The sequence below is a fragment of the Onychostruthus taczanowskii genome, unplaced genomic scaffold (genome assembly GCF_017590055.1).
Source record: "Onychostruthus taczanowskii isolate IOZ18803 unplaced genomic scaffold, ASM1759005v1 scaffold1, whole genome shotgun sequence".
Taxonomy (NCBI): Eukaryota; Metazoa; Chordata; class Aves; order Passeriformes; family Passeridae; genus Onychostruthus; species Onychostruthus taczanowskii.
In genome coordinates, this window is record NW_024496525.1 from 12,103,146 (window position 1) to 12,121,707 (window position 18,562).

General features: G+C 35.8%; 1 protein-coding gene across 2 annotated transcripts in view; it reads right to left on the reverse strand.

Moving 5' to 3' along the window:
* Nucleotides 1–18,562, reverse strand: part of STXBP6 (syntaxin binding protein 6) — a 94,934-nt gene that overhangs the window by 30,230 nt on the left and 46,142 nt on the right. Inside the window, exon 2 of one of the 2 annotated variants that reach the window (XM_041402616.1) lies at nucleotides 13,376–13,476. The exons of the other annotated variant lie outside the window; for it this stretch is intronic. Coding sequence (XP_041258550.1) covers nucleotides 13,376–13,445 — 70 coding nt within the window. The 5' untranslated portion in view covers nucleotides 13,446–13,476. The remainder of the gene's footprint in view (nucleotides 1–13,375; nucleotides 13,477–18,562) is intronic. 2 annotated transcript variants of the gene reach the window in all.

Consider the following 18,562-nt stretch of genomic DNA (forward strand, 5'->3'; position numbering starts at 1 on the left):
TGTTCATAAGGTGAGGCCTGACTTCTCAGAATGGCGTCTCCTATTTTTGCCCATATTTCCTCTTTCCTTCATTTGACAGTGCTGCTTTCTCACCATCTGGGATCTAAGGAGCTGAAAGCAGGGACAAGCAGCACAGTCCCACCTTCTTCACTTGCCAAATAGGACATGAGGATGTAAATGGCCCTAAATACACAGCAGTGTAACCAAACATTAATTCCTTCTGTTTCTTTAGGCACAGCATAATGTTTTGACATCAAACCGGAAGAAAGAGAAGCTTTCAGATATAAAAGAGGCAAACTACTCCTAAGTCTAAGCACATACTGGTTTTCCCACAGCCCTCCCCAGGAGTTCAGATAACAATATGCATCATCTGTCTGCTTAAATCAGCTCTACTGCATCACTGCCCATAACAAGTTGCCAGCCTTATGCTTCACGATAAAAATGTGAGAAATGCCTTTCTCTTAATTAACGTATATTCATACATTGTTTGAAATAAAGTTTTATGTAAGTAATAAATTTTCTTTCTACATGGAAGTTATCCTTATCTGTTGATTAGTAAAAGAAAAATCAAGTACTAAAAAAATTGGTTAATCTGAAAATTCAGGTTAAGATATGTGCTGTATCTTCCCAAGATAAAGAACTAGACAAAAAAATGTTATGGTGACTTTAAATGGAAAAAAAAATAAGCTATTCCTTTGAGTTGCAATAAAAAACCACTTTTTTTGTTCATGCGTATGACACCATGAAGTTTATAAGCCTGAAATGAGAGTCTTACAGCATGACTGTATTAAGAAAAAACTGCTGCTTAGAGGCAGAATGCCTTGCCTTTGGTTTCCCCACCGGAAATATTTATTTTTCACAGAACCGTCTAAATACTTGTCCTCAAAAACAGATTTTATAACTATTCAAACACCTGAACCCCCCCATCATCCATATCCATTGCAGAAGACTCATCCTGCGTTTCTATCAAATTTTTAAAGCTGTAAATACAGAAATTTTCCAGTTTTAAATTAATAACTTGCTTAAATTATTCTTCAAATACTACAGCAATATAGCTTAAGTTACCTATACAAAGGCAACTGCTTTTCATAGTGGCAGTTATATAAACAAATGTAGGTAACAGTGGCAAGAATGGCAAACTTCTTTTTCTCACCAGAGAGAAAACTTCTGCTTAACTGCAAATATCTGCAAAGGAATCTTATTAAACACATTTTCACTTCCAGAATGATGACTGAACTTCCAGGTTTTGTTTGAATTGCCTTTTACTACTTTATATTGCAAAGCAGCCAACTTTCAAACTTTTCCCACCTCCTTTTTCCTGCGCACAGTCAGCTGCATTTGAGGACTCAAGATATTTCTAGTCAAAATCACCAGATTTATTGTGTGTATGTTTTTAGTTAAAACCTAGTTGAGAGGACAGCATGGTGCTCAGGCAATCTACCAAAGCAGGGCCACTGCAGAGAAGATAATAGATATTCCAGCCAGGTCCCAGGGAAGAGTGATGAATTTCTCACAACACAGACACCAAAAGCTTTATCAGGGACCTCTCAATTAGAATAGAGCTCTGGCTGATCCTGACCTAGAGCACTTTATATTCGTAGTTCACCTTGTCCTGGCATGATAGAGCCTCATCTTTTAATTGGGCATATTTGGTGATTGAGAATTTCAGTTCACTCTATTTGTCTAGATCACTTACACCTTCAATCTTCTTGGCTCTCCTTTCCTTGAAAGGAAGGCAGCATTTCACACAGACTTTGCTGAACAGCAAGCATACTTTAAAATCACCTTGCAAGCATGTACGCAAACTGCAGAAAATCTCACTTCAATTTAGCTTAGAAATCAAGGCTCAAGACACAGACCACAGTGAATACATGTGTGGGTTGTCCTTTTATCACATTCTTGTCACTTCAGCACCTGAAACTGTGAGGAACCAATAAAAATCAATACCACAAAAGTACTTGTCAACTTAAATGGAATTTGGCATTATTCCCATGCAAGTTAACAGATGTGCATCCTTAGCAGAGAGTACACTAGGAATTACCTCACCAGCCTGAAAACAATGCTTGAACTTCACAGCAAGTGTCCTGAGAGGCAGGAAGAGGTTCTGGAAAATTAAAGCCTGACTTTGTTACTCAGTAACTCGTACAAGGACCATGGATTTAACAAATAGGGCTTCATTTCTAAGCTTGCTCAGAAAACTTGAGAGGCTTCAGGATCTGAAATGAACTGGTCAACAACTTTTAAGATCCTACATTCTAAGAGAATCCTGTTATAACAGGGTAGAGGGTTTACTGCAGTTTTTAAAGTTACTTAGAAAACTGTGTTTTCCTTCATTTTGCACTGAATCAACGACCAAAAATACAGCAGATGAGACTGCTACTAAAAAAAATACTTTCCATGAGCAGATGTAAGAAAGGGCTATTACAGCCATTCAAGACAAAATCCCCAGCTTTTGCTATGCAATGGCCTCAGTCAGAACAGCAGCGGGCAAATTATTCCATACACTTGTAACTCAGACTGTCCGAGAGAATTCTACAGAACCCTTCACATACACGTGGTATGAAAACATCTAAATCTCAATATAAGCAACTAAAAAAGTTTGTCAGACTTAACCACTTACAGCTATGAAGAAATTGAAACACACACATACACACATCCCCAAACCAATAAACACCCCAGAAATGTATCAGTGGGGAGTTACCTAGAGGTACAGCTGAAATGGGATATAAAGCCGAAACGGAAATCAATTTCAGTTTGGAAACATTTTATAGTTTGGAAACATTTTATAGTTTTATTTTGGGCTCCAGGTCAATACTGAAGTGTTATTCAACAAGCCTATGTGGAGTGAACTAATTTTGTCCATCATCTGTAAATGCTAACAATAGAAGCTACTACTACAGATGTATATTCCAATTTTGCTCTATCAGGTAACAATTGTCAAAAAAAACCAATCTGAAACAAAAAACTGCCATGAAGCCAGAAATAAACCCATTACTGTTAAAAGCACTACTGCTTGATTTTATTTTTTTTTGTTTTGAAGTACCTGAATAATAGGATTTTATCTGCCCAAGTGGATAAGTATGAATTATTTGAAACTATGTGTTTTGCCTGACTGTATTGGACCAATTTCCTACCAGAAAACAGCCAGTGAAAGTATAAATTAGTTGACAATACACAAAGGATAACATAAAGGAAACTTACACTGAAAGAAGTATACTTTTTTTAAAGCAATATCCATAGTGTTCCTAGACACAGTACACTAATAACAGCCCTTGAGAGGGGAAAATCCAATTATTCTCTTTTGCAGATTTTGTGTATTAGTAATACATTTATATTTATAGCCAAATTAAAAACAGGTGGAAGGAAAAAAGAAGAGTTGCTCCTCAGATCCGGATTTCTCCTACATTCAAAAGGTTAACACTAAAGATATTCTGAAGCAGATAAATGCAACAGTTTGAAAGACTGTGAAAGGAGAAAAAAATGCCCAAAGAACAGGCATGAAACATTTAAGAAGTCTGGATCAGAGAGATCTATAATCTCAAATATTTAAAGTAGTTTCACTATCTAGGACACTCAGCAGGTTGACCTTGAGACACCAGACATGCCCCCTTAGTTTCCAGCCATGCTGTGCATGTTGGTACAAGATCTATAATGGATGGAGCTGCCTGCTGTCTTGGTGGGTGGTTCTACAGAGAACATTAGTAGTACTGCAGTCAAATTTAAAAAGCTCCTCCATATATCAGGAGAGAAAAAAAATCACTGTTACAATAGTGCAAAAAAGTCCTAAACCATATTAGTATCTGGAGGACAGATAATTCTCCAAACTAGGAGAAATACAGTAGAAACACTTTAAAGAGGGGAGGGGTTAAAAAAAAAATTAAAGAAAAGAAAAAGGCCATAAGAACAGAGTCTGGATATGAAGAAATGCTGAAAACCTTCCAACAGTCTGAACACAGAACTGATACTACAAGAAACACTATAACATCTTGAAGGTTTGTTCCTACTATTGTCATTATACATTCATGCAAAATGCAACAAGAGGGGTGTATTTTACAGTGGATGAACTGCTCATTACATCTTCCTGCACGTAACCCTTCTTAAGGATTTTCAGCTTTCCTAAAGTAGAAATTGAGGTGCAGACCAGCATACACTAAGGCAAACTTGGTACCTGGCAAGACTGTTAAAATGTCAAAAAACCCACAAAAAATATCAGCAGGTTTTCTAAAACTATATATTTGAATTTATGAACTGTAAACACAAACAGATCAAAAGACATGTACAACCTGAAAAATGAAATCTGATGTTACAGCTTTTTTGTCTCATGACATTTTATCATCTCGGGACCGACTTTTTTCAGTCCTTTGGAGTGCATTGAAGGTAATAGAGTGGATCACATACACCATGCTACAAGTTTCACAAGAAACTCTGGAAACACACTTGAAATGGAAAACACACTGAATTTCTTCCAGCCAGAGACTAGAAGGTTCAAACCAGACCAAATGAAAATAATTCTTCTGATTTGTTTAAAATGGAAGACCCTAAATGAGGCTGCTTCTTGTATCTACCGTAATCTGATGAGAAAGCTCAGCATACTTATTGCCTAAACCTTGAGAAAATGGGTTAATTTGTGTTCACTTTCACATATCTTTTACCACACTTAATCTAAAGCAGAACACATCAGGTCCTCCCATTCTACAACAGGATACAGAAACACAACAAATAAAACCATGTCCATCCAACAGTTCCAGAACCAACATGTAACATCCACCACTGAAAAGCAAATATTCAAATACCAACTTTAATAAGTAAAACTTCACTGTGGGATTTTCTCACAAGGAAAATTATATTGGAAAATTAAAATCAAACAATTTCTTTCACAGCATAACATTGTTCCAATCTTGCCATAGTACACTGCTAAATTTTGGAAAAGATAACCGAATAATTTATGATTGAACAGAGATACTTTTGGCAATACTTTTAAGGAGCAAGTAAAAAAACAAGTTAGTTTTTTTTTTAAATAGAACCTTTCATGTCTCACTAGATGTCTTGCATTTACCAGCATCCTAGTTCTTATTTATTGTACTCGTCATTCAAAGAAAAGTCAATTCAGGACTAACAGAGATATTCAAACTCAATCTTCAGGAAAAAAACGTCCACTGGTATGCAACAGTCTTAGAAAGCATCCAGCTTGTTGACAGAGATTTAATCTGAATCTAATAGTTTGCTCTTTCTGCAGAAATGTTTATGCTGTTTGTACCAATTCTATCATGAAACTCTATGAAGTCTGTACACAGCACTCAGATTACCAAAACATTCCTATTTCACGACAGACTGGAATTACTTTGTCAAAACATGCCAGAGTTCCTTCATAGCTGCCTGCTCATTTATGCAATTCAGGATCACAAAAGTGAATCTGACCTCTCAAGGTCACCTAGTGAAACCTCTGCTCAAAGTCGCACAAACATTATCATTCAGTGAGGTTACTTAATTGCAAAAGATAGTAAACCAAATTAAGAACTTCACTGTCTTATGGTGATTTTTTTCCTCTCCTCTCCAGAGTTGACAGGCAGCTCTCCACCCCAGGCAGTGGATTATTCCAACCCAGGTGCAGGATTTCATGCTTGTCCTGGCCAAACATCAGAAGTCCCCTTCTGTTGCCCCATTCCCACACCTACAGCCACGTTATTGAACGTCCTACATCCCTCCCCTCCAATTTGGGATCACCTGCAAACCTGAAGGACACAGCACATCCTGTTATCCTAGTAATGGAAAAGGAAATGAACCAGGACTGGCTCCAGGATCAGCTTCCACACCCACCATGCCACCAGCAGCCATGCCCTTATGACACTGAGCCACTGCATAGACACAGAACCAGACCTCTGAGCCCCGTGTTCCTCTTCCTTCCACCTCATACTCCACCTCTCCTATACAAAATATCCCATCTGCCTACAAAGACAGTGAAAGCTGTGCTACACTGCTGCATGGCTCCATTCCCATCTAAGTGAGTGATATTAGATCTACTCAGATATTCATAAATTCCTTTACAAGCATCAATTTACTAATGTAATGTAGAAAATCAATGTAAAGAGCTATAGATATTCTGTCTTTCAATGTCAGTTTTACGTAACACATAATTTTTACCCTCACCAATATTTTACTTTAGCATTACTTAATTACTGAAAGCTCAGGGTCTAATACTTAAAATCAGACCAATTCTGTAATGGCAAACATAGTGTTTAAGGGCCTAGCACTGAGCAGATTTGCACATTAAATTTGATTTGCAATTTTCAATTTAAGTAATTTTTCCATAAGCTTATAGTGAGGGCTTGAATGAACTCTAAAAATACACAGAAATTACACACTACTCAGAAATAACTCTGTTATTCAACTTAACTGCCCTCTTGCTGTCAGCACTTACTTCTGATCAAATTCTGTATTCTTAACATTTATGTCAGTCATTTTTACTGTGCCGACCACTCGTAAAAACTGCAAGAACTTTAAGGTAGGGGAATAAAGTAAAAGAAAAAATCCACAGTATTTCTACCAAACTATAATTTTTTTATCTTCCCTCCATTCAAAATTAAACATATAAAGAAACAGAAGAATTTCCAAACACCAGGACTAACAAGTGGATTTGCCACATATACAAAACAATTGCTATTTTTCTTGTATGGAACAACAATAAAATTTGCTGTTTAAGACATGAAGAGATTGGCTTTAACTTGAGCTACAGTAGTAGCAAGAATACCTCCATATGTTTTTCAGTTTCCTTAAGCCTTTACCCTTTGTGAAATAAAATTCTTCCTAAGCTTGCCAAAAGTTGTGAACATATAAAATCTTTATAGTCGTAGCTACGGAGACCAACAGCTAGCTATGTTCTCCTCAAAAGACAATAAATGGCCTTTCCAAAATAAAGAGTCCAATATAAAATTTTATTACACAAATTTAAATGAAAATACAGTTGCATTACTGAAATTATTAATAGCTGCAGACAAAAACAAGAGGCTGTGTCCTAAGTAATACCTTCACAAAGCAAATAAGTATCACTGCAACACATGCACTCTTACTTAGCCATGGCAATTTAGAAAGTAAATTCTGAACACTAATCAGAAGTTACATCAAAGCACTTCTTCAAAGATACTCCATGAACTATTCTGCTTATTTCACATGAATTAAGGATATATTTAAGAAGTCACTTTAAAATTTTACTGCATTCTATGCCTTTTTGTTGTCAATCTCTATAATAGAGCAATATTTGCAAGTGTACTGATATATGCTAATTATTACCCCAGATTTTTATATATTTCCAACAGTCTCACAAAAACCTTTCCAGTGACATCATCATAAAGTAAATTGACACAACTTCCTTCACCTCCTATTAGTAATGCAGTATTTTCACTGCAGATTAGTAATTCCCTGGTAAATCAATTAATTATACAGATGTTAAGTCAATTTAAGAAAAAGTTTACTGCCTAATGTCCTTTGAAATTACATTTGCCACGTGATCAAACAATCAACTAAGAACTGAAGTCATAACATTCAGAATGTAATTTACATGTATTGACTTCTGAGCTTAAAAGCATTAAGAAAGAGAAAGGTCAATGGCACATATAGCTACTTTTTAAACTTAGAATTCAAAAACCATATGATGAGAGCTGACCAACAAAAAAGGGTCAAAACTTCCTGAAGAAAATAATTTTCCTTTGAAGTTGCAGGTTTGTCAATAAGCTTAAGCTTCAACAACTTTGTCCAGAGATTTACATTGAAAAACTGATCCCTCAAAAGTATTCATTTTAGTGAATAACACTTTTATAATTCCACAGAAAAAATATGACAGTGTTGACTCAGATTTCAAAAACTTTAAATACTGTGAAATTGCAAGCTTCTGGTGTATCACTATCAATATATTAAAGGCAACTGACTTAAGATACCCTATTTTACTGAGAACTTTAGCATTTACTGAAGACACAAGACATGAAGTCCCTCTCCACAGACTACAATATATTATTCAACCTGTCCAGCTGCTCGACAGGCTGTCAAGAGGTGTAAGTCCCAGTCCAATCCTAGTTTACACACATGGCCTTTATACGCACTCATCAACTGATGCAATCAATACCAATCCTTTCATGACTGTCTATACTGACGACTCAAGATTGGATATTTTATGTATTAAAGAAGTAAAAGAACAACAAAGTTCAGCCAAAGCAAGAAGAGAAGTAACTTCAGCGTCATTAGCAGTTCCAGTGAATGTTGTTTAAGATTTATTAAGAACTCTTGAAGTTATAAAAAGTAAGTCCTGGAGAACAGTGTAACAGGACAGTTAGTAAATAAATACTAGCATTACAATCAATTTATTTCTAGTTTTTAATGCCTAAATGCCACTTAAAGGGTTGAACCAGGACTTACTTCAGAGAATAATGACTTATGTAAAAGCCAAAGAATGGCTATTTCTAGCAAACAGGTTTTAGACTGCTCTCCTCTGCCCCTTACCCCAACCATCTCGATTTAAATGAGTTTGAATTTTTTGCATGTTTACCCAGGATACATATTTTTGAAGTTATGCCAAAAATTAAGAAAAATGTGTATCTTATCTTGAAACACATAATCTTCAATATTCTAAGTATAACACCCTCTTACATTCTTGCTGAATACAGAGAATTTAACATATTAATTACCTGTGCTTTTTTTTGCCCTGTGCTCCTCTCCTCCCCTTGCCATGGTTAATGAACTTACTAAGACTGCAGAGCCACAATCAGAGGCTTCTTTTTTCAGTGCAACTCTATTAAGACCACTCCCATCTACATAAGAAAAAATCCCTTTCAACCAATATTCCTCTATAATATTGGTTAATATATATATATATATATATAATATATATATATTATATTATATTATATATCATATAATATAATATATAATATAAGTTTCTCATGCAGAGACAACTTTACATATTCAAGAGTGACTATACCAGCACGGAAGCCAGCTATACTGCTGAATCTTTCATGAACAAGGAATTATTGGTACCACAGCAACAAATCCATATAATTCCACTTAAAAAGTTCAATTTTAGAAGCAAAACCAGAAATACTAAACCAAATAAACAAATCAAAAGGTTTGTAAAGACAGTGCAATCATCAATTCTAAAAAGAATCACTTATCATTTCAACAAAATATATTACCCAATACTAAAAAGAAAGAAATATAAAATGAGAGAAGATTAAATAATCATTATCTGACAAAGGCTCATTGTGGCTAAAAGAAAATGCTGAGCAGTGAAAAGAACACTGTAAAAGTCTAAAACATACTGGTATGAGCAAGTGAAAGTCTCATTTCAAAACAAAGGTTATTTACTTTACTGGGCTCAGCTCTACAGTTTCAGGAAGTGGGGCTGGGAGATCCAGGACTGCAGCCCATTTATCACTGTTTCTCAATGCTTAGAGGCACACATTTGTATTACACACTACTGCTGTCTGCACAGTTCAGACTTGTGACACTTCCCTTTCCTATCAGAGCACTGTGACAATGGTATGACTTCTTCTTAAGTCAAGATAAAAGGAGAACAGACAAGGAGCTTTGTTACAATCTATTTTCTCTTAATGGTTCTCTTCTGCACCATTTCCCAGCCAGCCAGGCCCAGACATCAAGAGAGAGCTGGATCAGAGCTTCATGTCTCTGCCCAACATTTCAGGAGAAAACAGCTCCAGACCACTGTCTTATACACATGGCCTAAGGCTAATATTTTTTGTTTGTATAAACTGAGGATAATTTTGTCCATGCAGTGCCAAACCGTGTCCTGCTTCAGTAATAAATAACTGCTTCGATTTGTTCAGCCTGGAAGAACTCACTACATTGCATCAAGACATGTTTTATTATTAAGATCTATATTTTGCGGTTGGCTCTCTCAATGCTAGAACTCAAATTTTTTGTACAGATAAACTCTAAACAATGAATCACTTTAATGTTATGTTTCTTTCAGATAAGCACACACCTTAAGGAGACAGCGGTAATTCAAAGCAAGCCAAATGTGGTGCCTTTATAGCTGGTTTCTCTGTCCTCTACCCACCAAGAAAATACAGCATACTTCCAGACCTTTTCCTTCTAGAAAACTCCGACTATTTATTGAATTCCTTAGAAATTAAAAAACTAAACACAATGGGAGCTGAAGAATTTCTATTAGAGAGGGGAAAAGTATTTACTATTTTTCTACAGGAGCAATAAAAACCACAAATTAGTCTCTGCGAAGACAAACCCATTCAATGAACCTTTATTTTGCTTTCTTTTGCATAATAGAATCTTATTGAATAAATAAATTTCAGATTAGAGTTATAAGCTGGAAAGAGAATGGAAATTTAAAAAATGCTTGAAACAAAAATGCAAAAATCTGTGTACTTAAAAAAACCACACAGGATTTGTTTCACACTCTAAAGACTTGCTTTCACAGCTTTGAAGAATTTACAATACGAGCATATTGTCAACAGCTATAATAATTTCTGCAGGTCTGACCCTGTCTCCCAGTGAAGGTGGGAAAATCAGCTGGATATTTCCAAATATCAAGACTGTAGCAATAAAGCTATCATATCATGTAAGTTGCTCCGGAGTGAAATTTAAGAGAAATTTCCTAGAAACACAAGTTTTAAAAACTTGTATTCAATAAAACCAGTATTCAATAGCTGACATACCTAAGTATACATTAATAGTAACAGTTAGGCATAACACCTTAAAAAGGGGGGTGGGGGAAGGGAGAAAAAAACACCACAGCCCACCCTACAGGGTAATTCTCCTAATGAGAAATTAGATTGTTTTGCAAATATTAATTTCCACTACCTTTTCCGTCTGGTAGTTATTCCTAGTTAGTGTCTTGTGCAAATACAGCCATTTCAGCTTACGCTCACTCAGAACAGCATTCTGCTGCTAGGTAAGATGCTCTACTAAAACCAAAGTTGTTGTGCTTCACTCCAAAATACATAAATAAAGGATCAAGAATAGGACCCCTTGCTCTAGGGGTTTAATTCCTCATTCCATCTTTTCACATTATCATTTGAGAACTCAAAAAATTAAAATTACATACTGAAATCATTACACCATTCCTATTTGAGTTCTTCCTTACTTGGCACTTTTTCTGTCACTGGCTTTTCAAGAAGCAACAACTTACTTGTCTTTCAAAACGTACGTCTTTGTTCATGAAACAATAAATGGGACATGAGAGTACCTGAGAACCACAGGGACACAGTAATTAGTACCTATCATTTGTTTTGCCTCACTACTGCAAGAGCTGTTTATTCATAGCGCTTGCTGCAAAATCTCCCATGGCATCAGCAAGAGATGCTCACTGAACCCTTCTGTCCTCCCAAGCTTGAGAAAACTGAAATGGTTTTCTCTTACATGAACTAAAATCTTAAATCCACAAGATTACCTATGAATCCAAAAAAGGTTTTGTCTGTTGGAGACAGCTATGTACAAGCAGTACATTGCAGCATCAGCTGGTTTTAACAGTTCTTAAGCAAACACATCTGCATCCCAGTTCTTGGTTTCCCACAGACTGACTCTATCATAGCTATACAGAATATTCTATTTGATACTAAAAGAAAATTTAGATGCTATAGGGACAGGTATTCAAGTACTTAATAATCTGGCACTGCTAAAAGTGCAGGGGTATGTCCCTATTAGCATGTCAGGACAAAAAATGATGGTAATGAGGCCTTCATAAGGCTCTTTAGAAGTCAATTTAGCCTTTTCAGAGACTTACTGAATGTGGTATAATTGCAAAGACTGCCAACACAAGAAGTTGAATGTGATCCAGAATATAGCTATAGAAACTACATCATGGAAAGAAAGCAAAGGCATTTGGACTAAAAGGATACAAGGACTAAAATTACAGGAGAAGGGAGCAGAGCAGCCTTATCCCATTTAAAGGTTTCCATCTTAATGTCTTGCTCTCCCTAGTAAAACTCAGCAGCAAGATGCACAAGAAATACAACAATGATGAACAGGCTTTTAAAAGAAGCAGCTTAATAGCTTACAAATGCTCAAGGATTACTGGACAATAACATGGGAATAGTAAGGTCTCTAGGTTTTAAGTATATTTTAAAGGGACATCTGCTTCAGTTGTATTTTATGTGCCAAATTATGCTGGAACATTCCCTGATTAACAAGAATATGACTAGCAAAAATATAAGAGTATACTCAGGATCAGATTACTTTAAAGCAAATAATTAAACCACATCAATTTATCTTAAGGAGAGCTGAAGTGCATTATCAGCCAAGTGACATTTCACAGCTACAACACCCCTACATACCAGGCATTTAGGAAGGGAACTAAAAAAGGGGCAGAAACATTTTCACACTTCTGTGTTGGTCAAATTATCCAGAAGTAAGTTATTAATTTAATTTTAAAAAGACCTTGCAGAAAGGTCACCCATGCATCTGCCCCCCATGGGAACACACCCATTAGTATTGCACTCCTATGAAAAAGGGTGTTACCTGATGCAATAGATCTGCTTTAAAGTGAAGCAATCCTTTACTGATATCCCACCATAAGATACTCACAAGGATTAGAACATGACAAGAAAAATAATTGCATATGTTCTCCCCAACTCACCTGACGCTACCAATCAGAATCAACATTTCCCCTTAGAAAGATAAGGATATATTATACATCTATTTTTGCAACACATGACATGCTTATTAATTGCAATGCATTTGAAAATGAATATTTGAGACTATCAAAAATGTTGATATTTAGTAAGTCTTCATTCATTGACAAATAAAGTACAATAGTTTGAGGAAATAAGTAATATATTTCACATAAACCTGGTAGAAATAAATGTTTTAAGTCAGATATCCTCTTTACAATGGGCTAGCCACCTGTGAAGCTTAGGTGACTGAGGCAGAACACTTATTTATTTGGGTTATGAGCTGTTAATTCTTTTGCTGAGAATGCTCTGCTGCTTGTGAACATATTCATATATGTAATGGGCTGTTATGTCACTCAGTTCCTCTAAGTGTATATTCTAGTATATATAAGTGATTCATCAAGGAGAGCCTATGGAAATTACTATTTTAGTATAAGGGAGGGAAGCACATTTGAAGCAAGCAGCGGGGTAACACCACTAGTTGTTGCTTAGGAAAGCCCTTGCATAGTAAATCAACCCTGTGAATTTCACTTTGTTCCTGTTTTGATTATTAACACATAATATTTTTATTTTTTACTTTTAATAAATGCATAACTTGTTTATGAAGACACCATTTGGTCTCCATTCAAATTCAAATACAGCTTTGGACAAATGCATGGAATCAATTTGTCCAGGATTTGTACCAGCACCAAACAAGAGCGACAGTGCAGAGGCAGCAGAGATCATGGTCAGAAGCTTGGTACCTCTATGGCATAAATCAGGTACTGCTGTCAGGTGCCTCCTCCCATTGCCTTGGCTTTCACTCTGTCCCATGCCATGGCTTTCAGTCACAGGCGGAACCAGACTGCAGAGTGAGCAGGATGAAAAAGAACACAGGAAAAGAAAAATATTTTTCAGTTGAATCAGTTCCTGACCTGGATCAGTAATATGCACAAACTGCAGTGTCACTGGAGAGGGAGAGAATGGCAACTCCCTAAAGAGCCAAAGAAATAAAAGTAAAGAGTTATGCTGAAGGACTTGCTTTGCAGATTCCTTTCAGACTTGTATTTCTTGTTCTGTATTTTTTTTTGTTTTGTTTTGGGTGTGTTTTTTTTGTGTTTTTTTTGGGTTTTTTTTGGTGGTTTTTTTTTTCCCCCTGCAATTTTTTTTCATTTTGCCACATTATTGAGCTAATTCCAGTACATTATTGAGCTAATTCCTTGTCTTTCATGTCTTGCACTATGTCAGTTCCCACTAGGTTGGATAAGAGCTGACTAAATATCAGTTAAACATTAATTTGGTGGACAGAATTTTTTCTAATCTAATATTTTCTAGGTTTTGGTTCAAGCTGTCATCTACTTGTTGATTTAACACTTGCTTAAAACTATTTCAATAGAGAAAAAGTAAAACCAACCAACACTTAGCAGCTTGAGAAGCTATGAAGCTGTCAAAAGTTATACCACATTAAGTCACTTCCATAAAGAAAACAGATCATACTAATTTAAAACAGTTTCTTGACCTGTGTTTCCTGTAATACTTTTCAAGGTACTACATATGACTTGAACTCTACCTTCTGACATTTAATTAATTTAAATATGTACCTAACAACTTTATCAGAAATTATGACAGCTTAATACACGAGATTAAAGAGGGGGTCAATATCTTTCAGCAAACAGTTAAAATATGAAGCTATCATCAAGCAACTCAATTCCTTCATTTTTATAAATACAATTGCAGAATAACTCTTCTTGCCTTAGGACCCTATCCACTTTCCAACTCACCAAAAAATGTAGCACAATGTGATACCATTTAAAAAAATAGCAGGTGAATTTCGTTCATGTTTTATATCTAACCTGCCTTTTACTGCTAGATTAGCCAAAACTTCTCTCCCTAACAAAACCATTGACAATAGAGCACTAAGTACACTCTCCCATGGCAGCACTGCCAATTAGACTTGGTTGTAAGAGTTACAAAAGAAAGACAACATGGAATAGACAATTAAAACCTTACAACTACCAGCACAATAAGCACCAGTGGATATATTACTAAATTCACCCAATGCACCTATATCAATGCTAAGGCAAGTTCCCTGGATTATTGCTAGAGATGCTGCAGTTCAGACAGGAATGTGAACACATGACTTTATAAGGCTGCTTAAGATACTGTGTTTTACATATGCCTGAAGGGGATCCACCAGATGCATTTAATTACAGATCAGGGTAAGAAGATAAAGCACTCTAATCTGGAAAATCAAATTAAAACACAAATACATTCACACTTAGTTCACCGAATTTTAGAATGGTTTGGATTGTAAGAGACCATAAAGATCATCTAGTTCCAACTCCCTCTGCTATGGGCAGGCTAGATCAAGTTCCCTAAAGTCTCATCCAACCATCCTTCCAGGGATGTGGCATCCACAACTTCTCAGGATAACCAAATCCTAAGACACAATATATGTGTATACTTTAAAAAAATTCTACTTAAGTATCTAATAATTGATCTATTGCAGATCAATTATTTTAACATTATCAAACAAGACTATTATTTCAGGATTTTCTTCATAAACCAAGTCAATTGCCAGAAAGCTGAAAATAAAACAAATCTAAGCAACAGACCTGCCCTGTGTTCAGCCTCAGATACATCCATCCCTTTTTCCACCTCAAAGTCTTCCCTACACATAAGATCCAGACTTTTAAGATTTGCAGGTTTCCCCACACAATTTATTGCACTAGGGGTGAGACTAGGGGTTTGAGCTACTTATCAGGATCCTGAGAAACACCAATGTGTGCTCTTTCATACTTATTTGTCTAGAAATTTCATGTATAAACACACAAATTATGTTTAAGAATGCCACAAAAATCTCACTCAAATAATACTTCACTGAGAAAGATAAAGAGCTATCAGAGTTGCATGCACTTCTCTCAATGAAGCAAGTAAACATGGATTCAAAAGCCCACGGCCTGGAATAACATTAGCTAGTTCAATTCCCTAGAGTAGAAACATACTGATACTTGGCTGAGTTATTCTCCATCTCTGCTTGTAGCTGTTTGAGAAAAATCAGCCATCTCAACACCTACTTCAAGTTCCTGTAATTCCTCAGCCTTCCACATACACAATTCAGACCAACTCCTGTGTTGAACAAGTCTCAGAAGGGGTTGTATCTTGAGAAGTTATAAAATGTACAGTATTACAAGCAGTGTTTTGCAGGAGGGGTAACTCTTCAATTTTTAAGATATTCCATGAGCAAGCAAGAAATTCTGATACTCTAAGTATTAAGGAGAATGAGATTTTTTTAACAGATTATTTTCAAATCAGAATCTCATACTGTACATACTACCATTGCTCTCAGATTAATATCTCTTTCAGGGATTTCCTTTACCAACATAGTAAACTAATCAGTTAGCTTTAACAGGAATCCCAGACTTTACTAACTCATTCTTTGACCCTGTGAAGGCCAGCATTAAATTTAATTGAAGAAACTATACAGCAAATTCATAGTGGATTCTTGCTGTATTAATGACTATGAACTTTAGAACTGAACACAAAATGAAGAACAAGAATATACAAATTGCATATCCCAGACTGCAGTAGATTTCTCTTGCCATTGTTATTAAATCTATTTTTATTTATCCTTCTGTAATGAATACATAATGAAAAGGATTCAATAACAGAAGCAGCAGCTGCATCTTGAAAGGTTACACAAATGCTACCCACAGAAATCCTATAGAATATGTAATACAAACAAGATACAGCCAAGACTGATTATCATATGAATGACCCTGTGGAGTTAAAAAAATCCCAGCAATGCATAAGCAGAAAACCGTTAAATTTTATTACTGCATTATGACAATGCTAATCCATAGACTGAGGTTTTACAGATTACACAAGTGTAACAAACTGTACATCACTCATTTACTGGTATAACCCAAAAGATGGGGAAGACAACAAAGTCATTTTGAAACATTCTCTGCACTTCAGAGCAACAAAACAATCCCAAAGGTGCACATGTGAAAAGGGCTAACTCATGACATCACTCTGCATTTCCTTTGAAAGTACATCCAATTCTTTAGACATGTCCATAAGAAACGTCTCCTGCTCAAATATTATATGACCCCTTCCAAATTCTAAACCTTAACATATGGTTTGCATCTATTGACAAACATCAGTTTAGTACATAAACCTCCTTTTATAGGGGTCAGTTTGCTTTTTCAGTTCATTACTGTCTAAACTGAAAGGAATGCAAGCTCATTTATTACTACTACTACTTCTACTATTCACTCTTTTCATACTGTATTACACTGGTGAAGAAACTCCTGCAGATCCTCATGGCATTTGAAACATCCAGAAATAGTATCTTGACGCCTTGTTAAATCACATTTTGGATGTTCTGCAGCCATCATAATTTCCAGTGAATAATATTCTTTGTGGCATCTTATTCAGTGAATAATCTTCTTTCTAATTTATGCTGATTAGTCCCTTAATCCAGATTTTATTTCAATACAATGACTACCAAAAGCTAAAATACCAAATCTATCAACATGTGCCCTATGAACACGTGCTCAGAACCCTCAGAGGTTCTGAGCCTCATTCACCTGCGGCTGATGATTCTGTGCTTAAAAAGATGTGGCCAGAGAGCAGGTATGAGGAGAGGAGTTACACAGCTGCACCCTAAGATGCAGGCTGCACATTGTACTGAGCACACCTTGCACAGTACGGCATCAGCTAGTCCTAACACTTCCAGACATCTGTACCTCTCAAAGATCCTGCTTCCACTTGCTTTAAAAAATGAAACTACTAGCCAACACTTAGGATAGTAAGGAAGTACCACACCTTGTGGAAAGGCAATCCTACAATCAAGTACCTTATGATTTGAGGGGTCTTGTAAGGTATCTCTTGGTACTCACTATCCAATAAGATATAACTAAATTCTGTACAAATCACAGCCACACCAGTGTCAAAGAATTAACCTGAAAAGTTAGACAAGAATTCTTAGATTTATACTGGAAACACCAGAAGTGAGCAGTCTACCCCTTTTCTTTACAGTACTAATTACCCCTCATGAAAACTTATAGTCACTTAGCAACTTGGCAGTGACTGCCTTTGTTTCAAGAATATTGATAACTAGATTATGAAACTACTGATTCAGTAAAAATAACATCTTAAAATAAAGGACATGTCAGTCAAGTTACTCCTATTCTAGGAAATTCTATGTGTCCTCTGAGTCAGACTGCTTTGACAGATAAAGTACATAGTCACGAAATAGCTTGACAAAATTGCATTTGCCTATATTAAGTTTTCAGAATTTTCTGAATATCAATTCCATCCAATTCTTGAGATATTTATAACATATTCAAAATGAAACAAACCCCATGCTTGGAAAAACATTTCTATAGTTAGGAAAACAATTTTAATATCAGCCCTCAAACCGATGCATTCCTGTTATGATTTAAATTAAACTGTCTGCTTAGGCAGCACTTTAAAGCTGAACGAATTTTCATTTCTTCTATTCTATTTTCTACATACATGCAGATGTTTGACAAACCATGTTATTAACCTGTCACACTATTAGAGATAAAGTATTTTTTAAGAAAAATTGAAGTCACCATATTGCTGATTTTTTTATCTGTATTCTTTTGCAAGAAATACTGTGAGAAAACTTATAACAAATACAGGAACTAGGTCTAAAGCTAATTTTAAAACATATGAAGGTGTACGTGTTGAATTCAATTTGTACCCCTCTCTTCCACGTTTACTTTAGCCTCAACACACGGACAATGTAATAGAATGTTTTTTATATGTGACAGCATTTGTGGAGGACAAAAAAAGCTGAAGAGGCTGTAAATTCTCTTTTCATTGAGATTAATAGATGAAAGAGACTGAAGCATGAACAATAAAGACAAAAAGCTTTCCTAGAGAGAAGGAGTAATACATTTGAACAGGTGGAAAGGAAG